Genomic DNA, 27,306 nt, shown 5'->3' with positions numbered 1-27,306 from the left:
TGGTGGAGCAAACCATCATTGTGTCGGTGTCCAAATGTTTATGTAAATGACTATATTTGTCTTTGGGTGCTATGTACTTAGTGTACTGCTGTTTGAGAACCTTGACTTCCTAAATATCAGTTTGGAGTCCAAATGTCTCTTTCCTTTGATGTAATGAAGTCTTTGTAAATCAGTTTGCCAAAAAGTGCTAAAACTCCATGGGGAACAGATTATTAACAGCAAGTAATCAGTCTCCACCTCGTACATAAACACTGATGTTCACCAGTGACACAATATTGGGACTTCCAAAGAAGGTTTGGATAGCCACAGACTTTTTTTTAATGTTGTAACTCTGTTACTGTTTTTTTTCCCTCTTCAAGTATACTTAGTCTGCTTTGTCTGAGATCTATTCCAGGTTTGTTGTAAGCAACAATTACAACACTGCAGACAGAGGTTGTTTTTTCCTTTCCTTTCTTTTTTTTCTTCCAACTTTTGAATTAGCTGCAGAAATTAGCAGAGAGAGAGAGACTGAGGGAGCAAGAGAGAGATGACTGCTGAATGCCTTGGCGGCTGTCGGTTCATGGCATTCTGCTGCAGGAGCACAGTGTTTCCAGACGGTTTCACTTAGTGAGACTCTTGTTTACTTGAAGTCATTTATCCAGACATGAGCAGGAAAACTGGGTGCCAGGTGTGGCTTCATCTGAATCCTTACTGGGATTGTCTAAAATGCAAAATGGCTCTAAGAACAAAATGAAATTTCAGTGATTTGTGAAACCAAACGAGTTGCAGACTCCGAGGAATAATGCAGCTTGAGGAGCCTATTTCACCTCGTGGTAGGATGAGTGTCAGACAAGTGCAATGAATAAACAGTTGAAAACAGTCAAAGTATGCCCGGTATTATCCCTCAGGTCTCGCTGAATTTTTCTTCTTTTCGTCTTCTAAAACCGGTGTATTCTTGAATATGTGGCTAACAAGGACACTTGAAACATCATGGCATTGAGTTTTGGAGCCGGCAGGACCTTAGGAGTAATTTGAACGAGTGCAGATATCATGAAACTAAACGAAACAGACTCCCTTGAAGCAAATGTGCTTCCTATGTGTGGCTCGCGTGATATGCCGACAACTGGCGGATCGGTTTCAGGCAGAATTTGTTTAACAGATGAGGCATTAAAGTGCAGACGCCCTGAGAGGAGCACCTACAGCTGGCCTACCCGGCATCGCTGCTTCGACCGCGTGTGAAATGTTGTGGGACTGTGTGCTGTGCTGTGCTGTGCTGTGCTGTGCTGTGCTGTGCTGTGCTGTGCTGTGCTGTGCTGTGCTGTGCTGTGCTGTGCTTGGACATAAGTACTGACTTCTTATGGCAGCCCAAAAGTTTCTGTGAGCAGTCTGCTCACTAGCCCTTGGCCATTTTTTTAAATCTTTTTTTATAGTCCCAGCTTTAATTTTTTTTTTTTTTTTTTTTTGCCTCCAGCTCAAACATCGTTACACAAACGGCAGTGAAAGTGGATCAATTTGTTCCCATTTGTTCCATTGGAGTGAACTCTTCCCCAGTTTCCCCTGGTTACTGACCCAGCCAGCGAGAGCCACCTGCAAACCCTTACACAGAGCGAATGACCGAGGCGGGAGGGGGGGTTGGAGTAGGAATGAGAGAGCGAGAGACGGAGAGACAAAAATGGGCAATCTGAGAGAGGAATGGGCATCTGCGGAGAAGAAGCCCAAACATTAGATGAAGGGGAGACTATCAGAAAGAAGCAGACGAAGGAAAGTGATGAGAGACATGAAAGACTGAGAGGGGGGGGGGGGGGGGGGGGGGGTGAAACAGAAATACAGGTGTTAGTAAATTGTTCTTTGGTTTCACCAAACTGGAGTTCATTGATAGGAGTCGTTGGTCGTGCCTGAGAGCCAGTCAGACTCTTGGCACAGAAAATAACACGAATGATAAATGTGCAGGATGTGATCATCTTGCAAAGAGATGACGAAAGTGTTTTTCATCGAACACGCAGCCATTATGTAATGTTAACTCTGTCAGTACACGCCGTATGAAACTGGAAAGTTTGAAAGAATGGAAAGATAGAAAAAACATGGTAATACACGCATTGTATTTTCTGTTTTGTGAGCTCATACGTTCCAAGTGAAGTTTTAAATAAAAGTTTTTTTTTTAATCATTATCTGAAGGGAGAAATGCGTCACCTGCCAATGTTTTATGTTGCTCAAAAAATCATTCGAAGTAAATAATTCACCCCGAGTGTAAATTCTGAGTTGCATTTTCTATAAAATACGTCCGTCGTCACTATTGGTTCGACACCATTTTATAATGGCATCGTCCCTTAAATTTCTATTGTAACCTCTAGACTTATTAAATTTTCCTTCAAATTTTGAAATTGTTGTCTTTACCTGCTTGAATACAATTTTTTTAGCTTTTCAACATGAGTTGAACCTCTTTGTATCCACATGTTCAATTGTTCTTCAAATCAAGTTGAAGAGCAGAAACAGTCTGGGATCATAATTTAAACTTTTAACTCAAACTTTGATTTGAGACTTCAGGTTTGCTGTGCGCACCGTTACTTGTCAGTATAAAAAATTGTTTAATTGTGTTGTTCCGGCAGTTTGTTTGAGCTTTTCATTGACTTATACATACAGCTTTATAGCCTTGTCTGTGAACATGAAGGTATATTGACAGAATACAGTGTATTGGTGAGGTTAATGCTCATTAACCCAAAAGCAGTTTTATCAGATATATCCACATTTGTTTTTATATGATATTAAATATATATATTTATATCATCCCAGCTTTCGGCTCTCATAGAGCAATAATTAACAAGCCATCTCCTGCAGTGCTGCTCTATTGCTTCTGTCCAGAAAGGAGACAAACAGGCTTTGTCATCGCATAAATCAACTAAGAGGGAAATGTAATTAAGTTCACACTGCATTCACTGTGTTTGTTTGGACTTTTAGCAAAACTGCTGCCATGTTGAGCGACGTCTGACCCGCTCCCACGTTCTCAGCGGGAGGCTCCAACTTCGACTGTGTTCAGATTCACCATTTTCACTTCGAAGACACTCATGGACCATTTAATCTAATGGTCTAGGAACCTCACAATGATGTTTGGACTGAACGTTTTATCTGTAAAGCTCAAACAATAAAATGGCTTCCCGTCTCTGACACAGATGAAGGCTTCAGAGTGTTTTGGAAACGGTATGTCACAAAGGCCTTTGTGACCCTTTCTGATTTACTGGCCCAAGTGGGTAGGACAGAATTGATGAAGAGTATGACCTCATACCTCAGATGTCTTGTGTGGACATTTCTCTGGAAAAGTGGCTTCAGCGTGGTGATAGTTTTCAACACGAATAGTCGATGCATGAAGTTTCAGATGGTGTGTTGAGGCACTTGGTTATGTGTTTGCAAAATATATGAATCAGTGTTTGATTAAACGACGAATGTGACTTCAGAACAGTATTGTCTTTATTGCTTCACTGCATTCATAGTCTTGCCTCATCTTTGTGGAGATGAACTGTCAGCGAGTTCGTGTGAGCACGAGGGATGTTGACTCATTCTTCATCAGACTTCGTCGGAATTGGCCAAGTTAGGAGCAACGGCAGCTGAGCGTTGCACTGCAGATTAAATGATTGTGCTTGATGCTATGCTAATGTATGCAAATTGCAATGGTACATCAGTGGCTTTGCGGAGAAGCGCTCATGCACAATTCCTGATGACAGTGTTGTTTTGAGGCTAATGGCGTGTGTAAACGGTTGCTTTGAAGCTGATGGTCCTGATAGACGTTGGAGTGAAATGAGCTGAGACCTTGGCAGACCAAAGGAGCATCAGGCTAAAACAAAACAGCCCCCCCCCCCACCCCACCCTCAACTTGGAGCATCCACACAGCTATTAAATTACGTCAGTTGCACTTTCCTTTTTTTCTTCCTCCTTCCGCGCGCTGCCTCACCATCTGTAAAGAGCTACATACTTGAACTAATAAACTGATGTTATTTATAAAATCAATTATCCTCCCTTCGCTTGCTCTCTCCGGGTCTCTCACTATTTGTTTTCACCCCCCCCCCCCCCCCGCTTAGCATTTTTTTATTGACTCCCCTGGGACTCTTTCTCCTCAGCTCTTTATCGCCTCTCTTTCTCTCGTCTTATCTTGTCTTGTTGCGTCGCTCTCCAACTCTCAGGAGAGCCTGGCAGATTGTTTCAGTGCATGAGACCAGATAATCACTCCGCAGCCATTATGTCAACTACCCGCCTCCCTCCCATCTTTCTTTTTCTTTTTCTTCTGTCTGTTGGAACTGTATTGATGTGCAGAAAAGCTTTGTTTTTACAGTTGGACATTGTTCACTACAGCCATGGATTGCTACAACTGAAAATCTGTGCAACAAAAAAAAAAAGCTTCTCCTCTGCAGTGAGAAAATTATTCTATTGATTCTCTTATTCACATCTGCTGTTGTGGCCATCATTTCTGAGGGAATGCATGACTCTGAAAATGTTGAAGAAATATATTTCGTCTGCAGTTTTACTTAAAGAAAGTGGAGAAAATCCCAACTAAGTCTGTGCAAACTGTCATGCAGTCATGTGTCAATGCAAACTTTGTCTGAGAATCATTTGTTGAAGAAAGATTTATATCTCTGCAGAATCGCAGAGAGTTTCCCATTCTCCCCCTTGTGTGCCAGTCTCATGTCTGCTCATGTTTCATTCAGTGTTGTCATCGTTGGTACATTTCTCTGGGAAATGAAGCCCACTAGACTAAACATAGGGTTTTCTGGGTTTGTGAAAAGAGTTGACCGTGGCCATGCGAGCGGGTTAAGCTCTTGTGTTGGACTCCAACAATGATGATTTTGAAATCGGAAAATTCCATTTGAAAAGCAAAATGAGATTCCTGCCAAGGAATGCCGTGCGCCTCGAAGCAAGCTCATAACATTTGAGAGATTGATGTTACCTGAGAGACATCTAAGCCTTTGGTGCACATGTGCGTCCGTGTGCATTCGTCTGTCTGACTTCAGAGAAGAACGAGCTCTGATTGGCTTCTAGCATAATCCTTGTAGACTAAATGAATGAAATGTACTGTTTAGTTTTACATTAAACTGTTGAACATTACGAGAACGTTTCTCCTTGCACTTTCTCAGTCAGGTGTACTCGGGGCAGTTTTCAGGCAGTTTGCTTCTCCTTACAATTGGTTTTGAGGGTAAGGATATCCGGGGATAGTCTTCCTGTCAGGAATATAAGGACAACCACTTCATGTCGTTACTGCCGTAGACATAGTGCTCTTAAACTCCATGTGGTAACTACATAAGAGTATGAAACATGTAATGAACTAATAAAATCACTAAAGTTTGTAGGAGGCTTTAAAACTTTTTCTTTCTTTTGGTAAAAAACATTCAAACATTTTCTCTGTTTACAATGAGACGATATGCCACTGACACTCGGAACAATAATCTATTTAATGTTGCTACTCTGATGTTTTGCTTTGTTTCTTGCGGGAGCAACGACAGTAAACACCTCATATATTCCTGGGGGACTTTTGTATTTTTGGTCCAGAAATATAGCCACTTCAAAAAGAGGAATTATAAGCCACTTCACAAGCATTTTTTTATTGAAGCTGAGTCTCCTGATACTTTAAGGGTTTGCGAATAGATGCTGGATTGCGCTTGATTTTTTTACTTGCTTTTGATGAAAACATTTCATATTAGCGGTAGAACTTTTTAGAATTTATGTGTGTACACAAGCTGCATATGCATTTCTGTTTAAGTGCAGGAATTGGACCTTCAAGATCAGTTTACACGAAGAGGAAAAGATTAATTGTGATCACACTTGAATTAAAAAACAATGTCCACAGTTATTTGTTACAAGTCAAGGTATGACAACATTAAAAACTGTGGCAAATGTAATTTAAATACTATTACTTTCAACAGTTACATTTCATTGGAGTTCTGCCATATGTTTGTGTGTTTCAGGTGGAGTGGATACAGCAGCAGGTGGTGAAGAGGAGGATCAAGAGGGATTATAAACCGGCCCCGCCCCTTTCCCTGTCGAGCCCCGGCTACAGCAGCCCGCCCCAAAACAACATATTCTACAACGATGCCAAGTGGAGCAGTATGTGGTACATTGTGAGTGTGCTGTATTCGTATCCCACACTTTGTGTCTTCAAGTCTGCTGCACCAAATCAAAGATCATACAGCCGCTCAGACTTAAAAAGCCATTGAGTCGATACCGCACCCGCCTGCTTCTTCCTGTCAAAGGACTGTTCACACATTTATCCAGTTTGTAGGTTGCAGGTCAGCCAAGGTCATGGCGTGGCTCTGATTACTGCAGGGGCTGAGGGCTTTATGTGTTGGTTCACTATCAAGAAACAAAAACCATAACGATCAAAATTTTGACTTTCCTCAGGTTGATATGTGATCATTTCCAATGAAGACATCATGTGCTTGTCACAACACATTTTCACACACACGTATCAATGTGTGCGTCTCTGTATGTTTTCATTTTAAAATTGGCCCTTCGCCATGTTGTGCATTCATGCCCCATCTCGCTCTCAGTCCACTTTGCGAGCTTATCACATCTGAGCCATACACCCTCAGACCATTGCACTTTTAGCTTTATGTGTGTCTTTTTGTGGTTCAGTGTCCTCTGTCAATTGTTAACTCAGAAGAGATAAATTCTGATACTTTGACCACCAGCTTTTCATTTTCGAAGCTTTAGTATGGAACTCTCTGACCTTGTTTGTGTTGTCAGGTTTATTTTGAAAAAAAGTTTCCTCCAGTCATTTCTAACAAAGTCAGTTCATATAACACGTGTTTGCATTTATAAGTTTAGGAAGCAGAGACTTGAACAATACCTTGTTCTAATGATTCATGTAAAATGATAATTTTGTTATTGAAATCATGCTAAAACTGCAAAAATTTGAGGAGTAAGTCTGACGCGACTGTCTTGTCAATGTCAGGGTCTATGTAAGAGTAACTCTCTTAAAAACAAATAAATCAGTAAGTTTATTTTGGGTTGACAGTTATACTTTTAAATGTCGCTTAGGCACGTAAACAAATATGAGCTGGTGGCACATGTAGTACGGCTTGGTCGCTTTCCCAGTGAATTATATTAGGCTTTGAGGCTCCTTTTGACTGCATGACAACAGCGTCTAAGTAACATTATTAAATGTCAGATTTTGTGTGTTCACTCTAATAGAATCTCAGCGTTGAGCCATGACATGCATCACAATGTCAGATTGAGGCCCTCTGAATATCTGGTGGTGCATGTCTGGGGAATTGTTGTGCTATAGTATAGGGAAAAATGAAAGCAGAAGCAAGTTGGCACTTCCTGCAACCCATCTGTTCACTGAAATGTTTTTAAAATAAGTACACTTCATGCTTTTTTTTCCCCGGCGAGCGTATATTGGAAAATTGGTGCATGCAGCATGTGGTACTTTGTGTCCATTTATGTCTTATCAGGAATAATTGCCACCCAGATGTTGGTTGTGGCAGTCACCAAGCTGTTGGATTTTTTTTCTCCGGTATTTCTGACAGTCAAGAATTTTTTTTCATAAAATCTAAGATCACTGTTTTCAATCAAAGGTATTACTATTAAAAAAAACTGCTACTATTATAATATTTCTTTTATGTGATCTTAATTTCAAATCTAATAACTCTCTCATCATCAAGCTCCAGAACACCTGATAAGGAGCTAATCATTAAAGTTGGGCGAGTTGAAGCAAGGAGACGTCAATAATTATTGGTGGTCTAGGAATAGTTGTAGTTGGCCTCTACCAGGAAACACTATTGTTTCTGTTGTATTTTCTTATAAGAGATCCATAATATAAAAGCATGTCCTCTGCTACGCAGCGTTGATATTGATGTGTGATTAAGGTTTCATGGGCCTTGTGTTTCATGATCATCTCCACCCTGGCAGGTTGGTTCCAGCATTGAACTCATCCTGATCCTATGTTTATAAAAACCTTCCAACTCGTTCTACAATCAACACCAGCGTCCGGTCGTTTGTTGATTGAAAAATAGTATCCATTGTACTAAAAGTGCTGTAATGTTAGAGGAGCCCATTCTGGCAACTGAAATGATGTTGTACAGTTTCCCCTTTGCCCATTTCAGCAGCTGCTCTCCTCTCATGGTTTGCCCCTTTTTCTGCAGCACTGTAATGATGACGTCCATAACTGCCAGTCAGATATGAACATCATGGGCGCCTGGAAGAGGGGCTATACGGGTAAAGACGTGGTGGTGACCATTCTGGATGACGGCATCGAGAGGAACCACCCGGACCTCTTTCAGAACTACGTGAGTGTGTATGTATGCGCGTGCAAGGTGGTAATGAGCGGCACCCTGTGTGCATGTTAGCTTTTTTTTTTAAAACTCCTCTGTGAAATTCAAAGTGTTGATCTGTTTGTGTGTCGGCGTCCGTGTGTTTGTGCGTTGCTGCCGGATTAACAAGTCACACGTGTAACAAGATCACAGTAGTCTGATTACAAGTGTGTCATCATTGATCACACTTGCACTACAGACAAAGTAGTGCTGCAAACATTGAATCACGGATTATGATTATAACATTAGGGTATACACACAAAAAAGTTGTATTTTTAAACCCCCCCCCAAAAATGATTAAATTAATTTGTTGTAGAAAGTAAGGTGAAATTGCATCAAATGTTGTTATGACCTGATTATGATACTTGTCGTCTTTGTTTTTGATTGTTGTAGATTCACAGTGAAGCTGCTGTACACCTGTGGCTTTGCAAATACGCTGCTTTGTTTTTTTGTTTTGTTTGTGGGCACCTACTTAATGTGCATTAGAGGGTATGTCTACCTCAGACCGAGGCCAGAATAGTTAAAGTAACTTCTAGGCCTAAGGCAACAGGTAAGGCCATCCATCAAATGTGCAGATGAAATGATTCACTCCTGGTTAGACGGCGTCTGCACTGCTGTTATTAGCTACTCTTAATGCCTGGATTTGTTTATGCCGAAGGGCGAGTCGCGCAGCAGATTGGGTTGGCTCTGATTGCATTCGATTTATAAAACTGTTGTCACTGATGCTAATGTGAACTTTTTGATTAGCTCAGTGAAGCTTTTCGGTGATGTACAAGCCGCTTATACACATACTGATAGTCTTGGACTTATTTTTCAAATGACTGAAGTTTCTTCCTCTCCTGATGATGGATGCAATGGTCCATTTGGGTTTTTTTTTTACCTCTGTGTCTCCTGCAGGACCCTCACGCCAGTTACGATGTCAACAGCAACGATGTGGACCCCATGCCTCGATATGATGCAACCAATGAGAACAAGTAAGAAGACAAGCAGATCGACAGGGAGTGCCTGTGCAGACATGGCCATCCCTGATTCTTGACATTTAATTCTAAACTGACATGCAGACGTATTCATTTTAAGTAGTAACTGGTACCTGAATACTGGCTTCCAGTACTTTCACAATGATAGATATTGTTAACACTCGGGGGTTGTGAGCAAAAAGGACTGCCCTGATGGATCTTCACCTCCATTTCAATGTTTTAGTATCTGCTGAGTCTTGACTTTTCTGTGCGGGCATGAGTCGGGTTGCACTATGTGATTGTGATATTTGTGGTTCGATTGTGTTATTTTTTTTTTGTTTGTTTGGAAGAAGTGTGTTTATGTGTGTGTGTTTGTCAGTGTGTGACAGTGCCTGTTTGTGCACTCGTCTTGTGCCAATTTGGCTGTGGCTTAGTGAGTGACTTCAGTGTTTGTGTTTGCGTGTGTGTCTTTGGCTGCAGCAGCCCGAATGCTGTGGCAGAGCCACTCTCCTTGCTGATGAACCTTTGTCTGAAGCAGACATGAGGTCCACAGATGCGGCATAATGAACTGTTTTCCATTGAGGGTTGAATTCAGAGCTGGCTGAATGTTAGACGTGTGGATTGACATCTGATGGTCTTTTTGGACTTTTTGTATTGTTTCATTCTTTTGAAAGGTTCTCTTGAACAATTTTGAACTGGAGATAATGTTCGATTAATCAAAACGGAGTGCCCATGTTTCCAATAAAGGACGAAAGAATGTGCAAAGCTGTTGTGAGGTGGCTGGTGACGTTAAAACTGGTCAACCCGCTTCTTTTCGAGGAATAAACTACCGTGAGCCACATCTGGTAAACTGCAGGTTGTTGTCGGATGTTTTGTTGTATAGCAACGAGGACGATGCAATACTTGTGGATTTAAAATCTCTTGCTGATGTGCAGCAGTGGCACCAATAGCTGTACTACAAATGTAAGGGGGTGAAAGTGTTGTATTTTCACTGCATTAATTGAATACGCAGCTGTCTGAAGTCACACTTCAAATATTTCTGTGTGGGTTGACGCAATTTAACATGCTTTCCTTTTTTTTACGAACGACCATTCAACTCCTTTACTGCTTTATTCAATTTAGGGTTACAGGCTGCTGGAGCCAGACATGGCTGACTAGATGTAGGCAACATACATGATACACATATCATGATCCCCTTCCTGAACAACGGTTTGAATCCCTCCCTACAATCGGTCTCTGCCCTATCTTTTTCTCTCCTTCTATCCTCTCACCCCAACCGGAACAGCATAACACCACCACCTCTGAGCCTGGTTCTGCAACGGTTTCTTCCCATCTATAGGGAGGTTTTTGTTTCCACTGTTGCTTATACTTTTTTTTTTTTTTATTATAATTGTTGGTTTTGTCTGGTTGATTTTCGTCTGTAAAACTTCCTTGAAATGACTGCTGTATTTGGTGTTATAAATAAAAATGGAAATTTAGGGAATGACTAAAAAGGTTCGTGCCACAGTTATATTATATCATGATATAGATATATTATAGCAGTTAAGTAGATCCAGTCTGTATTGACGAGACACACCTGTCCACACTGTGACACCGCCACCAAAGACAACAGTGAGTGATGCGGAGCACTCTCCTTGACGTCTCCAGCATCACTGGTTGCCACTATTTCTGCAGTGAGATCTGTGCATCCAAAAGTTCAGAGGGAGTCACATTAACTTCACCTCTGAAGGTCATAGAGCATTTTAGGTTCATCCTGAAATTTCACCCAAAAGCTGAATCTAACTTTTTGTGAGTAGAATATGTTAATATTTAGAGTTTTGAGTTTAGAAAATGTACTTTGTGTGTTTTCAATCTAAATCTATCCATCATACCTTTCATCTTCAATACCACTTTGTCCAACTTGTAACAAGGGGTTACATCCATTATGACTGTAGGCAAAGTTTAGCTACCACCTGGACAGGTTACCAGTCCAAGGCGGTGCACACTCAGACAGAAAGACTACTCTTACACTCATATTTATACTCCCAAGTAAGGGTCATTGAGAGACATCTACTTTAATCATGTTTTTGGACTTTGAAAGGAAACCAGAGTACCTGTGGAAAAAAGGACATATAGGCAGAAAATGCAAACTTCACATAGAAAACACCAAGTGCTTTATCTAGAAGAGCTAATCCTGCAGTTAGTTTGTAAGAAGTTGAAGGGATCTTCTTTGTTTCCCTAACGAGATGAGTCATATAGATACTGGACTCTTAAACTGTTTTGGGCTTAAAAATCTGAAATGATTGTGCTCATGATTTGCAAAGCACTGGCAGATGTCCTTATTTATTTGAAGCAGGGTAAGAATACATTTAAAGTTTGATAAGCATGTTATCATTTAAGTGGCTGTTTCTTTTTGAAACACGCTTTAAAGTAAAAAAAAAAAGTATCCATGTTTTGCATGTGATGGGTCTCCTCTGATGGGTGTCTGCTGCACAGACTGTGTGGTGCGGTTCTGGTTGAACAGAGAGAGATCCACATGTGACTGTGACACAGATGTGCAGAAAATGGAAAATACAGGCGGAAACAAAGACTGAAAAGAGGGCCAGACAAACGATTTTATGGATTACTGGGGTGAAGTGAACTGAGTGGAGACCACTGAAGCATTTTGAAAGAGAGAGCCAGCAGTTTGGCTCATTAACAGTGATAAAGAGGCCTATCACTGATATATGCAGTCATTTAATGCATTATGCTCAAACCCTCACGGTTGTTTCTCTTTTTAAACTTTTTGTGAGCTTATTCCAGTACTGTGGGAAGCATTTAATTCTAAAGAAATGGGGTCTATGAATTACATCACTTTACTGAATATAAGCACATTAAAAACATCTGATGCCGTCTAATTGTTTCCTAAGAAGTGACTAAAGTTTGGAAAAACATTCCACTACATACACGATGTGTTACAACTTGATACTACAAAATCTGGCAATGTTTGTTGAGCTTTTTAAGTGGAACTGGTTTTGTAACAGTGTGGAGATTAATAGATGAGTGTAGTTTATCTAAGACAGATAGATAAACTTATCTGTGTGGTATTAAAGTCCTCCTTGGACTGTAATGGTTCAAAACATTACTTTCACTTGAATTGACATGATCATTTTCTGGTGAAATGGACAAACGATTCGTCTGATTACTTAGTTGGACTCAAAAAGTCGCCCGTGTCTTTCGATAGCTCGATGCTGGGTGTCCATGGCAATGGCCAGTGATCTTTCCTGAGGGGTGTTTGGGTGGGTGGGTGTCGTGATGCAGATGTTCTCTGCAGGGTTTGTGCGCGTGTGTGCATGTGCGTTTCTTCTCATCCAAAATGTGGTGTCTTTGAGAAGGTGGAAGGTTTGTTTACGCTGACCCAGGCCGATTCTCACTATTGCAGTTACTGCTGGAATGTGTGTGTGTGTGTGTGTGTGTGTGTGTGTGTGTGTGTGTGTGTGTGTGTGTGTGTGTGTGTGTGTGTGTGTGTGTGTGTGTGTGTGTGTGTGTGTGTGTGTGTGTGTGTGTGTGTGTGTGTGTGTGTGTGTGTGTGTGTGTGTGTGTGTGTGTGTGTGTGTGTGTGTGTGTGTGTGTTATTAATGTCAGTGTGACTCTTCTAGACTTTGTCTATCTTTTTGTGTTCGTTTCAAATGTATGAGGATTCCAACTTTTCCCTCAGTTTCAACTTCATTATTGCATCATTGCATTTATTCCCTTGTTTGTGGTTTGTTCTCAAAACAAATCATGAAAAGAACAAAATGTGGTTCATGTGTGTGTATAGGTTTATACACGTATCGATCCGTTATGTTGATAAACAGCAAACATGTTAGTCCTGGCAGTATTTCAGGTTACAAATGACCTTGTGTTTTACTGAGTCAATAATGAACAAGCACTTTCGACGTTTTTACACAGTTGCACCTTTGATTTGTGAATATTTCATTATTTCACTTTGAAATCATGAAGTAGCATTTCTGATCTCTCCTAAACATGAAAAATATACATGTTTAGGAGAGATCAGGAATACTAATCAGAAAACCTTTTTGTATGTTTGCTAAGTTGGTAACATAGGGTATAGTTTATTAGATTTGAGTACTAAGATGTTTGTTTCCATTGTCCTCAGACACGGTACACGATGTGCAGGTGAAGTTGCAGCTGCTGCAAACAACTCGCACTGCATTGTGGGCATTGCCTACAATGCCAGAATAGGAGGTAAGTGACATTTTCTGGTAGTTTCTGTTTTTCTTTTTTATCTGTGAGTGCCAAATAGTAGCCTGTTTCTAAGGATCTTGAACAGGGCCGATGGAGCTGATACAGTTATTGATTCTATGGCAGAATATTTGCACATGCGAAAATGAAATGCTGCTAACTATTACACTCGGCTTCATTAACTCAATCTATTTTTTTGGGGGGGTCACAACTCATGATTATCTTGGTGCCCACAGGAGTGAGATGCATTTCTCCACAAGTCAACTTTTAAGATACAAAAAAACCCACACACTGTTTATAAACCGACAAGATTAAGCCGAGAGAAAACAAAAAATAAACTACAAAACATTAGTGCAGGTTTTACAAAAATGGCTTGCATTTGATTTTTGCCTCTGCAGTTCTACATGTTCTCCCTGTGTAACACATGGGTCTTGTTTCAGTACTGCAGCAAAGTCGTGCTTTTTATGTTTATAGCTGACTATTAACCGACCCCTCTTATATTAAAGCAGTTCTAAATGAATATACGGATGAGACGACTCAACCTTACTTTCTAAGTGCATGTATATTCCTTAAAAGTTCATACTATCTTGAAATCAGTTTATGTGATTAATATGAACAGACATGTTATATAGTATTTTTACAAAGTGCGTTAATGTCTTTCACTTTCTCAGTCAGCCATCGAGTAACTTTTTAAAGTGAAACTTTCTGCCTTAATATTATTCCACTTGGTATTGTGCTGCTCTGTAGTCATGGTGCTGCGCTCAATGAAACATTTCAAATCAATTAATTAAATTAAGACGTTATTTTTGACAGCACAAGTGTTTGATCTGGTGTTGGTGTACTGAAATGACCTTCCACAGTGGCTCTACTGGTCAACTGACTGTTGTTGATTTGCCGTGGTGATTATGACAAGAAAACACGTCACCAGCTGTTTATTAAACCTTTATTAGAAGGTGATTTCGGAAATGTTGGGAGACAAACCTTTATCTGTGCTCGTGTCTCAGGTGTGCGCATGCTGGATGGAGATGTGACGGACATGGTGGAGGCCAGGTCTCTGAGCCTCCACCCGCAGCACATTGACATCTACAGTGCCAGCTGGGGACCTGACGACGACGGAAAGACCGTGGACGGACCAGCGTCTCTAGCCAGGCAGGCCTTTGAGAACGGCATCCGCATGGTGGGCACACACACGCACGCAAATTCAGACTGACAGACGGACATAGACTGACAGAAAGACTGAGACATAGACTGACAGGCACAGACACGCACTGACTCGACTTGACTCCATTTATATGACTTGGTATTCATCTGGATAGAAAGGCTATGGACACATTTTCACATTGACAGTCTCGCCTCCAAAACTCTGGCTATCTCTACCTGTTCAGCTCCTCCGGACATTAGAGAGCAGAAGTGTTCAATTAGCATAAATGAATTTGCATATTCATACCATCCTTTTGCATAACAACAAGCTGCTGCTGTGTTGTTGGGTATGAGGGGGAATGCTTTATCAGGTAAAGTGGGGTAAAGTCATTTCATGGTTACATCTCACAAACACAGGTACACATTAACAGAAGTTGCAGCAGCTTGCCATGTGCTGTTTGGCTGAGCAGACCTATGAGGAGCAGGAACAGACATCTAGGGAGTGAAGGGACTCGACGGCGGTGGCCACGGGATTTCTAGACCTGCAAATTGCCTTCACTGAAAGCTACAGGGCTGACAACAAAAGGCATGTCACGAAAAGAGAGAGAAGGGAAGGGAAAGGGACCGACAGGTGGGGAGTGTGAGGTGTAGAGAATCCCTGTTTCTCCCGACAGGCTGGCCTTTTAAGATGACAGAGGTCAGGGAGGTGTGTGTGTGTGTGTGTGTGTGTGTGTGTGTGTGTGTGTGTGTGTGTGTGTGTGTGTGTGTGTGTGTGTGTGTGTGTGTGTGTGTGTGTGTGTGTGTGTGTGTGTGTGTGTGTGTGTGTGTGTGTGTGTGTGTGTGTGTGTGTGTGTGTGTGTGTGTGTGTGTGTGTGTGTGAGAGATGCTGAGAGAAGATGGCATGCTGTAGAGAGTAACATGTACTCGTGTGACACCCTGAAGAGACAGTTTATCACAGAGAGCTTGGGTGTAGGAGATAACACTGACAGCTGTGGAGAGCGCTTGTGTCTGTTGATTTGATTCAGACCAGACTTAACTTGCATGAGGCATGTGTCCTTGACTTTTTCCCTACTGTTATTTGATGTGAAAGAAAAGGATATTATCCTCTCAAGTGTGTTTCAGTTCTATTATTTTAATCGTTTCACAATTGACACAGTTTGAAGTACTTTTCTTAAACATATCTCAAACTATTGATTATATTAATAAAATCATAAAGCAGAGATGGAGAGCCTTGTGTTCATATCATTGTCTTTATCAAGGGCAGCAGGACTTCTGCCGTGTGACCACCCAGTTACAGATTGCACAGATTGACAAGGTTTACCACTTTGTAACACATCTCTAACATCATCCTCTCATTACAGACAAAAGAAGCACTCGCTCACTGCATATTCTTTGACAACTCTGCAGATATAAACTCAAAAATAAATCCTATAGTCATAAAGAGATTGACCAATTAGGACTGGGTAATTGTTGTCATCATTGGTGGAGCTAACAAGGACAAGATTATACCTTTTCCCATGTGTTTTTCTGAAGATAGCAGTGCATTGTATTGTTCATGGGTGGTAAACACAGGCTGCATCATTTAAAAGCCACAACAAATACAAACGGAAAATTGCTTTGTGTTTTCAGAAGTTGGTTTAAAATCAAAATCTGAAAACGTCAAAATCTAAATACTTATAAAACCAATCAAGTTTTATCAGCTAATAATCTAATAATCAACAGATTTATTTACATTTTTGATACAGAAGCTCTTTTCAGATTTTTGCTCTGTTCTGATCTCTTGCTGGTGATCCATGTTCATCTGTGTTCTGTGGCATTTCACCTCTCCTCTACTTCTTTGTTCTCCTCCTTTCTTCTTCAAACTGCTCTTCAAAGTGTCGTCATCAGTCACTCATGACCCCCCCCCCCCAAGCAGAGGCGCTTCTCTCGCTTATCGCTGCTTTACAGATGCCTCCTTTTGAGGAACTCTAGCCCACCTTTCATTGCTGTGTGTGGTTGTGTGCTCAAAGTGTCATTAAAGGTGTGTAGCTGGACAAACACGGTTAATGACAATGGCAGTAAATTTGTCAGATGTCTTTTCCACTGACTCCTGGATCAACCTGACCTTCATAGCTTTCAGTCACCTCAGTGTTTCCACCAGGTCCAGCACTGAGACTGTAATGTATTCCCTACAATGTATTCTAATCTGGATGGAACATTTCTGGCTTCCTCAGTTAGGAAGAACCTAACCTCTCACTATCTCAGCATAGCACTGAGCTTTTCAGGAAAAAACAACAGTCACTGTGTTTTGGCCAGTTCAAACATGATTTTCAATTGCTTTCTACATGCAGAATTGGTCTCTCACCCATCACCCACCCACGCACATTAAAAGATCATTTAGAAATGAAGCGAAACAACTATGAGCGAGCATACATAAGTGAAGCTAATGTGACCTGTGTGGATCCTTCTTTCTGCCAGGGGAGGAAGGGCCGAGGCTCCATCTTTGTCTGGGCTTCAGGGAACGGTGGACGAAGCAGAGACCATTGTTCCTGTGATGGCTACACTAACTCCATCTACACCATCTCCATCTCCAGCACAGCCGAGAGCGGGCGCAAGCCCTGGTACCTGGAAGAGTGCTCATCCACACTGACCACCACCTACAGCAGCGGAGAGAACTATGACAGAAAGATCGTAAGGCATCGTGTGTGTGTGTGTGTGTGTGTGTGTGTGTGTGTGTGTGTGTGTGGGGGGGGGGGGGGGGGGGGGGGGGGGGGTTTCGTCAATCATTATCACACGGTGGTTATATTTTTTCCTTTTGTCAAATGTACATAAGATTATTTTTAGTTGTTGAAGTACATAACATGGAATTCTTCTTAGGCAAAACTGCAGCATGACATTAATGAAGCATTCATGTGAGGACTTGTAGATTCAGTGTCGTGACCTTGTTTGACTCAAATCTCTCCTATGATCCTCACAGTGGACAGTTGTCCACTATGAGCCAGCTTGTCTGTCAGTGTCTTACTACATTCCTCATATTAACGCCGTAGAAGGACACACACACACTTCACTTGTACTCTGGTTTGGGTGGTTTATTTTCTTCTTAATGCAATATATTGTAGGCAGGACATAATGACTGCTTCATAATTAAAAATAAATTATTAAAACTCAACATTTTCATGTTTAATTGCTTGACATTTGACAAAGTAAAATAATCCTAAACTCTTCAAATGTACCAAGTGCAATGAGCAAAAAAGCTTTGTCAGTTAGCTGACAAGTGGATTGGTTACAAAAACCCATATTACTCATCGCTACAAAGATACAGTCTGTTGCATTGATTCGTTGCTCCAGCTGTCAAACAGTGTTTGATGCCTAATTCCCTCATTCAGTGTAACACCGTAAGGTCATTAGGCCATAAACGGTCAGCTTGGGTATTATGACTTAGCCACTCCATTATGGTCCATGTTTGAGAGGAAAAAGATCAAAAACATTAGAAGACGACAATCATGAGGCTGCTCATGACCTGTCCTATACTGAGAGGATACAGGTGCACCAGGTTTTCCTGTCAGTGTTGTGCTTCGCGTTGGTGTCAGACGGAATCACTCGGCTTCATGATTAATGATTACTTGTTCTTTAGTAACCCAAATAAGTAACTTTTATTGGAGAGATGGGTTGAGATGAGACTCAGTGAAGAGGATGAACAGCAGAAAAGACGGAAATATGTTTTTTGGCAAAACCACAATCAACAGAGTTAATTGAATTTTAGTAACTTCATGCATTCTGTTAATATTGAAAAGTAGGTAGATTATGTGTTCTTGTGGAATCCAAATGTGGCTAAACATCCAGACATACACCAGAATTTAGTTCATATCTACCGGAATACATACCATCCCATTAACTCTGCGTTTTCACCACTGTCCTTCCCGAATAAACCGTTTCAGATTCAGCGTACATGTGAATGTATATGTGCAAGTATGATTGTGTGTGTGCGCGCGTTTGTCTTCAGACTTTTTTGGTCCATGAAAGGTCCTTTGACGAGGCCTCATTCTGGAAGTTAGCTAGGCTTTTCTTGCCTAACTGACTGTCAAGCTATCTGACAAGTTGGCAGGTTAAAGTCCATGCAACCAAAGCCAACATACAGCTCTTTAATAATGTGTTTTACTGCCTGTTACGCTTTTTACTCTGCATCCTTTGGTTCTCCTCGGGGCCCTGAGTTGACCTTTTGGGAACTTGGAAGATTTGTTACTTGTGAGTGTGTGTTAGCTGTACTGAGACACTGGATCAAAGCTGGAATGAGAGTCTCATGTACTGTATGTCTAAAATCTCCTGATTCTCACGCCTTCGGTCTTAGCCTGTCTATCTCTGTCTCCCTCATGTCCTGCCGCCGCTATCGCTACTGGCTTCTCTCATTCTCTTCCTCCACCTCGATCACAGACGTCTCTTTAATTTATTCAACCAGTGACCGATGGCTCATCTATTTCTTATCTTCTTGCTATTCTTTTGATTTGTGTGTGTTCGTCTGACTCTGCTCCCCTCCTCATCCACAGATCACAACAGACCTGAGACATCGGTGTACCGACAGTCACACTGGGACATCGGCCTCTGCCCCCATGGCTGCTGCCATCATTGCTCTGGCCCTGGAGGCAAAGTAAGAGCCACTTAACTTTATCCCTTCACTTCATCCGCTTGGCCTTCCCTTCCCTTTTAATGCCCTCTTGTCCTCAGCGTTCATTGAGCTATTAGCAAGACACGTGAAGCGTCCCCCCCCCCGGTCATTGTCAGTGGATGCATTTAACCATCTAGAGAGGCTATATTTGTATTTAATCCCAGACAAATTTGTGAGAACATACCTGGAGGATGAAGCATTTCGGATTATATGTGTGTCATGATGGATGATGAGGCCATACACAGACACTACTGCAAAATGTACACACTCCCAGATCAGCCCTGTGTTTTTGTGTTTGTAAGTGCAACAGGTCAGTGTGAATGTGCTGCTGGGTGGTGGGAGAAGAATATATATATATATATATAACACTGCAACTCTTAAATTGCTAAAAGCATTGCAATTGAATTAAAAACATTAAAAATCCAAATAACAAAAGAATGTACATGCCTTTTTCGATAGCAGTTAGAACACTTTTGTGTTTAGTAACTATCATTTTGTGGTTTAACATCAGAGTTAGTGCAATATCATTGGGGTACGCGCAGACAAAACTAATGAGTACTGAAATAAACTTTATGTTCATGTTGTCAACCAATAGATCGCGCAAGAGTAGCTGATGTGGAACACAGGCTATGTTACCGGGAAAGTCCCCTCTTGTGTAATATTGGTTATTTTAGTGTAAAATCCAAGTAGCCTGGTTGGTACTCACTCAGAAAGGTAAATGTAGATTAAACACATGTTGATGTGTGCTTGTTTATTCTCACCAAACGGAAGTCAACAGTGAAGTAAATTCTGAGGATGCGCTTGTCAGCTGCTCTGTCTTGAGGAAACCGTTGGAGCCAAACTGTTACGGGATTCCTCCCACTGTATTGAATGTAGTATACATGTAGTATATCTGTAGTATGCTGTACTGTGTCTTATGTCAGACAGCCACTTATGGTCCATTATAAAGGTGCTGGCACAGATGTCATGAGTGTGTTGCCCTGAGATCTTTATGTTTTTCTGAGTCTCTCTTTCACTTTCACTGTGAGCCGCATTGTGGGTGTTGTGGATGAGCCTTCAGCCTTTTTATGACTGGTGAAGATCAGATGATCCCAAGTCTTCATGTCGCTAAAGGGAGCTGGAAAAAAGATATTTAGTTCTTTGGTACAAGATGTTCTGTCTCAGCTCTCAATAAATCTGAAGGCCACATGCAATGATTAGGTACACAATGAAAATGATTAAAAACGCTTTTGTCACAGAAGATGTTCCATGTTTGAATATGTTACCTATTAACAAACCTAAACACTGTAACACATGGCAGATGGCCACCTTCATTCAGTGATGTGTCCTTGTTACTTGTGGAACATATTGAAAGCAAGAAAACTGAAAGGGCAGAACTTGTGTTTAAAACAAAACAATATCCTAAACAATGGTACAGTGCCCCCGGTTTACCTGATTTCAAGCAGAATTTTTTTTTTGGGACATTCCTATACATAGTGTTTCTGGGGAAAAAAGCTTGTGCAACACTGATGCAATACTTCGTATTGCCAACATTATTTCAGTGACTATAACACAATTTCTCTAATTGTTCTGGATGACATACAGTCTCTGGAATGGAGTACATGAAAGTCTAACATATATTCTGACTCCTGTAATAAAAAATCTTTTTCTCATGTTTTGTTACAACCAACGATGCGTACAACCTATTGCTTATTTTTGTAATCCTTTTATGCAATGACAACCTTTATGTCAGAAAAAAATTAAACAGAGAATTGTCCCCTGCACGATATACGCGTCCAAATGTAAAGATTTAGTTTATTGCAAAAAGATTTACACTTTGTGTTGTAGTCCGAATTGGATAAAGCAAGATAGAAGCTGGATGGATGTGTGTGCACCGTGATTCAGTTCGTAATGTAGCTCATTCCACAAATCCACCACACACACTGATAGGGATACTCTCCTTTGTGGCAAAAACAAAATATGTATATTTTTTAAAAGTTATCCCCTAAAATTGTAAAATCCCTCATATAATCTCAGAACGCTAATGTTGGTTACTTGAGAAAATATCATTGCGTTGAACCACGCAACCATGTTCTATTCTGTCTTCACACATTCACTGTTTCGATTTTTGTATGCGGGGCCCAGCAGGAGCAGACCTGTCATTGTTTGAAACCTGCTAAGAGGCTTAATTTTCATGAATTGGAGACGGCGCAGTGAAGGTGCACGGACTCTGAATCAGGCCCGTCATCGCATGTTGAGCAGCTCAGTTAGCCGAGGTCACTTTGTTTAACCTGGATAATCCAATCCAAATCCTCCCAGTAGAAAATATTCTCAGTTTCCAGGCAGTGCTGCGCTCATAAGCCTGTTTCCTCAACAAGATTATCACACACTGTTTCTTGCTCAGCTGCTTTCTTCTATCGGCTCCAAGTTTCTGTCGGTCGCGCTTTCTGCCTCAAACACTGTCAACATTGTTTACAGCTTCTCTTGGTCAAGTGTTTTTCTTTCTCCCCTGTCTATTCGTTCACTTTTTTTGCCTGCATGTACATGCAGTCAAAGAGACGAATGTGATGGATGGAGACTGCTTGGATAAACCCTGCACTCTACTGATTGTATCTTCTTTTATTTGGAGAATGAGGGCGAGTGAACTCTGTGATAAATATGTGACGACGCCAGTATGCATGAGTTGACTGAACCATCCACTGTTTTCATCCAGGTTTGGAATATGTTACTTCAGGAAATTCTCTGAAGGTTTTGCCAAATTTAAGGAGCAACCTTTTTTTTTAGGCTTCAGGGACTTTTATGTCTTTACTCTTTCCTTATGTTCTTGGAAGTGAAGAAATGGAAAAGTGAGTGAACACAGGGACACATGGCATCAGAGAGGAAATTAGGAGGGATGAAACCGAAATGAGCACAAACTACTTGCCATATGAAAGGCATATGGCAAAATCTCCAGGGAGATTCTCGGAAGTCTATACACAGACTTGAAAATAAAATTCACAAATTTTCTGTTTTAGATTTCAGTCCAGGGAGGAAACTCTGGGACACGAAAATATTGAGATATACTTTATTCAGTGATTTTTTTCTAAACGGAGGTAAATTGTTGATGTGTCTTGCTGGTACTTTTCCTCCCTAGCCTTGCTCTTTGCATTCTCCCTTTAGGTTTTTCCACTGTGTTTTCATCTGTAATTATAGTTTAGAGGAGTACCAAGAAAACCTATATCTTCCTTTGATTTGGTGCTGGTTTCCCCCAGTATGTGAGCTACTCCATTAATTAGTATTGGCTTGTTTGTGAGAAGGCGGTCATGGCCTAGATATTGGTGCCAAAGTCACTTTTAATTAATGACCATAAAACATTTATAGAACCATAAATACACAGTGGCAGCTAAACCTATTAATATTGATCTGACCAGTAATTATTCTGACTTTTCACAGGAGCTATCTGTGCTACGATATTTAATCATTTTCTATTTAATACTTTATTTTCAACCATTAATAATCGCCATTTGTGACTATTGGCCATGTGTACCAAGTCGTTAATGTCTCCTGCTGCATTCTGGTGTCATGAGGATGGAATGTTTTTTTTTTTTAATCTAAAGCAAAATATAAACTAGATTAAATATTAATGAATATAAAGCAAGAGATTAAATAATAACAATATTTTCTGTGCTGATGTACTTTAAATCCAGAGGGGGTAAAAAAAAACCTCCAATACAGAATTTAAGTTCATAAATAGGTCTTCGTGAGACACTGCAGATTTATTGTTATTTTGATATAAACATTTGTAATTTACTTATCACAGAAGACCGAACCAATAAATAAAAAGTTAAAAAAAAAGGCGTAAGGTGTGTTTCCATGCACAATGCATGTCAATTGGCTATTCATTTGGCGCCCTACTGCCCTATATTGTGTTGACAACAGATTGTATTTCACTGCATTATTTCAACATTACATCATACCTGGTGGCAGCAGGCCAGAAGTGACATGCGCAAGAGCACCAAAATCAAAGAGATATCACAAAAAACTGGGAACTGCAAACATGTATGTGGCATGGAGAAAAGAAAAACGATTGCTGCACAGTTGCATCAGGTTCAAATTTGTGTACATAATGAGAAAGGGATCACTGCAAATTGGTTGTAAAATACTAAAGAGCAAATAAATCTACCCCATATGGCTAGATCACAACACTACACAACAGTATTTAAAATTGCATATTTAACAAATGTCATGCTGCTCTATTCAGAACTAATGCATAATGTATTTCCAATGATGAAATATTAGCATATTAAAGACTGAGGCAACATCGACACATTTTTCCATCTACAGCCAAATGCCTTTATTTGCTAGAAATGACCAATGAATTGTATTGTGACCTGCAGAAATATACGCGAGAGACGGTGTCCAGGTCTCAAATGACTTGAACATGAAAGGAAAAATACCAGTGTTGCGTCAGCTGTAAGGAGATAGGTTGATTTCACTGCCATTCAAAAAGGAAGCAAGAGAAACTGCTGTTATAACAAGTAACTATTAAGCAACCTTGAATGTATCTGACATTTCCAGCCTTCGTGTCCAACCTTGAACTCATCCTCAAGAATCCAGTGTCTGACAAAATTGAGATGTCAAGCATTTAATCTTCATGTCCAACCTTCAGCATCCCTGAGATGTCCAAGTTTTATCATATTCAATTTAATTTTGTCTTTCTTACTCATAAATGCTCAACATAGTTAAAACACTGAAGATTATTCAGATTGTTTTTGATGGCTTCTCCAAACTCCAGACACGTTCGTGATAAAAGATGAAGGCCAAAGGAGCTTCTGTTAATCCACTCTTGCAGTTTGCAAATCAATATTTTCAAAAGTCAAGGCTTCATGTGAAATGTTTGACGGTCTAATCTGAATGTGATCCCGTAGCTTGAGTAAAGATTAAAAAAAAAACCTCAAACTTGAGTGGTTCTTTGCAGCTATGCTTAGGTGAACCAATCCCAGGCTGACTGGTATTTCTTCCTCTCCATTGTAGGAGTATTATCCCACTGCTATAGATGAAGCTGCTTGAACATTACAGAATAAAGAGCATGTGTGAAAGCAGCTCTTGGCTATAACCTGAAAGCCAGAAGCTAAATGTGTGACGAAACAACGTGGCCCACATGTTCAGAATTTTATAAATTTTCTGTTGTTTTTTTCTTTTCTTTTTTTTTTCCTTCTTTAGTTGAATAGATCACAGAACTCTGTGAAGAAACCTGCTCTTATGCAATAATTCAAGAGGCCAAAGGCTGTTGCTCTCCGATGCCACTCATATCACCTGCACATCTTATTGAATCCTAAAGCTCAACATGTTGGGTTGGAACCCAGAAATGTTAATTATAGGTCAAAAAACTTGGAAGTGCTGCGAATTATGGAGGTCTCCAGTGGCGAGGCAGCGATATGAGGGGAAGGACCAGAGCATCTGGGCAGCATATGAGATGGAAGGGGAATCCCAGGAAACATGGTGACCCACTTCTTCCTGGTTTTCCCTTTAATGTAGCGTTTGGACATCAAAGCAGTTGAGACACATGGCTGCCATCCCATAATGGCTCTCACGTGAGATCTAAGAAACTTGGGACAGGCCAACAAGCATCTCTACTCTATACTCCATGTCCCGTCTAATTTTCTCCCTCAGTAATCTTCCACTAACTGAATGTGATCCAGTTTTCTTTGCCCTCTTTGAGATTTAATCGTCTCTCTTTTTCCTGGTGCTGCGTTTGTTTAACCTTCACCTTTTATCCTGAACCTATTTCTTCTGCTCTGTTGTCTTTTATTCTGCCCATTTAGTTTATTTCTCTGCATTGTGCTCATCTCTGCTCTTTAAATGAAGGTTATGTGTATGTTTACGGTGAATGCTAATTGAGCGACATTTTTAATATTTAAAAAGTGCAGCTTTTTAAGTGTGTTCATACAGTAGGAAATACTTACGTCACTTTCTGTAACCCCAGTCCTAAAAAGTTTGGGAGGATGAGTAAAATGTAAATAATTACAGGATCCAACGGTTTGAAATTCTTTTGAACCCATTATCTATTCACAAAAAGTACGATATTTTAGCATTTCATGAGAAACACAAACTTATTCTGAATTGCAAGCCATTGCATCTTCTGAACTCTCTTTCATACACAGTTAGGGGCCCCTCAGCAGTAATTATGGATTATGTTATTACGTTGCGATAAATAAGTTAATACGTTTGTGTGTTTTCTTTGCTAGCCCTCTTCTAACATGGAGAGATGTTCAGCACATCATTGTGAAGACTTCCAGAGCCGGACATCTCAGCGCTCCTGACTGGAAGACCAATGCTGCTGGATACAATGGTACGCACACACACAAATCTGTTGTTCTAACATGCAACCGAAGGCTGCTGGAGATGCGGATAACCTTTGAAAGAAGAAAGGGCTGCACAGTAGTGGTTAGCACGGTCGCCTCACAGCCAGGAAATGCTTGGTTTGAGTCCGGGCTTGGGGGGGCCTTACTGTGTGGTGTTCTTTATATATTTCGTCCCGTCCTCCACTCGGTTTGCCTTGTGATGGACTGGCGACATGTCTTCTAGAGTCAGCTGAGATCAGCTCCGGCCGCAAGTGAGCCTCAGTTGAATAGTGGTATAGAATATAGATGTTCTTGTGGTTGTATTAAAACAAGTTGACGTCTACTCAAGGTATAAATGAACAGATTGTATTTGTCCAGACCTTCTGGAACAGTACGGTTCTGCAGCGGTTTTGTTAAATGAAGAGTGACTGGGAGCTGTGATAATCCATAAAAAGTCCTTGAATCAATTAGTTATAGATGTATGCACATTTCATTTCTATGATGCTGGTATTATGTTTGAAAATATTACCGATACTCCCATGAAATGCGAAATCTTTGTAAACACTTTCAGATCCGTTTGATTGTATATGATCATGATGGTTTTTTTTTGTTTTCTTTGTGTTGAGTACAAATAGCCTCAACACATTAAACAACTTTAGCATTCACTCAGATGACTGCAACACAGAGGGATGAAGTATCCATGAGGGATAAGACACGTTGCAGAGATGTTAACATGCTCATGTATGCGGTTACTCGGTCTCCTCCAATCAAAAGAGGCGTAGACCAGTTTCGAAATTTTTTTAAATTTCTGCTCACTTGACGATTGCTCCGCCAGCTGCCATCTGTCAGGGTCCATGTGGTGGGTGCAGTTTTGTAACTTTGAGTGCACGTACATTGCATACCTGCGTGCGCGTGACTGCCTGCCTGCCCGCCTGCCTGTGTGCGAGTGTCTGTTTGTGCTGGAAAATCACCAAGCAAGGGAGAGCGAAGGGTCAGCCAGGCTGCAGGCCCAGTGTGCCTGGAGATTTTCCAAGTGACAGAACAGGGAAGGGGGTGTCGGGGAAATATGAAAGGCATTTATTTTTTGAGTGTCTGTACCCACAAGATGAGTTTCCAAACTTTATCATTTCATTTTCAGACATGTACCCAATTCATTTTGTTTATTGTACATGTACAGACTATTTATTAAAACACCAAGGGTTTTCAGTTTGCACACTTACTTTAGTGTATGTAGTCAAGAAATTTACTGTTCTTGAAATGTGTAAACTGTCGAACCAGAAAACCTGCTAAATATTTTCAGTGACGCCTGATTTAACTTCTGCACAGGTAATTAAGAAAAACACAGAATCTCTTGAAGATTAGGAACAATGAACCACAGTTATATATAGTCTTTTCATTCATCACTACAGTTTTATTCCACTGTGCTGTTTTTATTAGTGTCATATTTTTCTTTCTAGCTCACTCACAAAACTTTTCCTTTTGCCATGCATATTTTTTAGTTAGGCTTTCTGACTTTATTAATAATGTCTAGATGCTTCTTCTTAATAGGAAAGCACTTTTGAAAAGTGCTTTATACACAAAGTTTCCTTCTTATTATAATTGTGCATAACAATTGAGTAATGTTGTGGTTTGATCAGCTTGGGCTTCTCACTGTTTCCTGCAGTCAGCCATCTGTATGGCTTCGGTCTGATGGATGCTGAGGCGATGGTCAAGGAGGCCGAGAGATGGAAACCAGTCCCCGCTCAACATGTCTGCGTTGAGAGTGCAGACCGACAAATAAGGTAGAAGAC

At 40.7% G+C, this 27,306-nt stretch overlaps 1 protein-coding gene across 2 annotated transcripts in view; it reads left to right on the top strand.

Annotated features, from left to right (window-relative positions):
* Nucleotides 1-27,306, top strand: part of pcsk5b (proprotein convertase subtilisin/kexin type 5b) — a 57,952-nt gene that overhangs the window by 9,266 nt on the left and 21,380 nt on the right. For both annotated transcript variants that reach the window (XM_080499585.1, XM_080499584.1), the window contains exons 3-11: nucleotides 5,928-6,080; nucleotides 8,106-8,249; nucleotides 9,171-9,247; nucleotides 13,347-13,435; nucleotides 14,437-14,609; nucleotides 17,030-17,242; nucleotides 19,096-19,196; nucleotides 25,421-25,524; nucleotides 27,180-27,297. In XM_080499585.1, the coding sequence (XP_080355711.1) occupies nucleotides 5,928-6,080; nucleotides 8,106-8,249; nucleotides 9,171-9,247; nucleotides 13,347-13,435; nucleotides 14,437-14,609; nucleotides 17,030-17,242; nucleotides 19,096-19,196; nucleotides 25,421-25,524; nucleotides 27,180-27,297 (1,172 nt within the window). The remainder of the gene's footprint in view (nucleotides 1-5,927; nucleotides 6,081-8,105; nucleotides 8,250-9,170; nucleotides 9,248-13,346; nucleotides 13,436-14,436; nucleotides 14,610-17,029; nucleotides 17,243-19,095; nucleotides 19,197-25,420; nucleotides 25,525-27,179; nucleotides 27,298-27,306) is intronic.

This window comes from Blennius ocellaris (genome assembly GCF_963422515.1).
Source record: "Blennius ocellaris genome assembly, chromosome: 7".
Classification (NCBI taxonomy): domain Eukaryota; kingdom Metazoa; phylum Chordata; class Actinopteri; order Blenniiformes; family Blenniidae; genus Blennius; species Blennius ocellaris.
The sequence above is the reverse complement of the archived record's forward strand: the minus strand, read 5'-3'. Positions and strand labels throughout refer to the sequence as shown.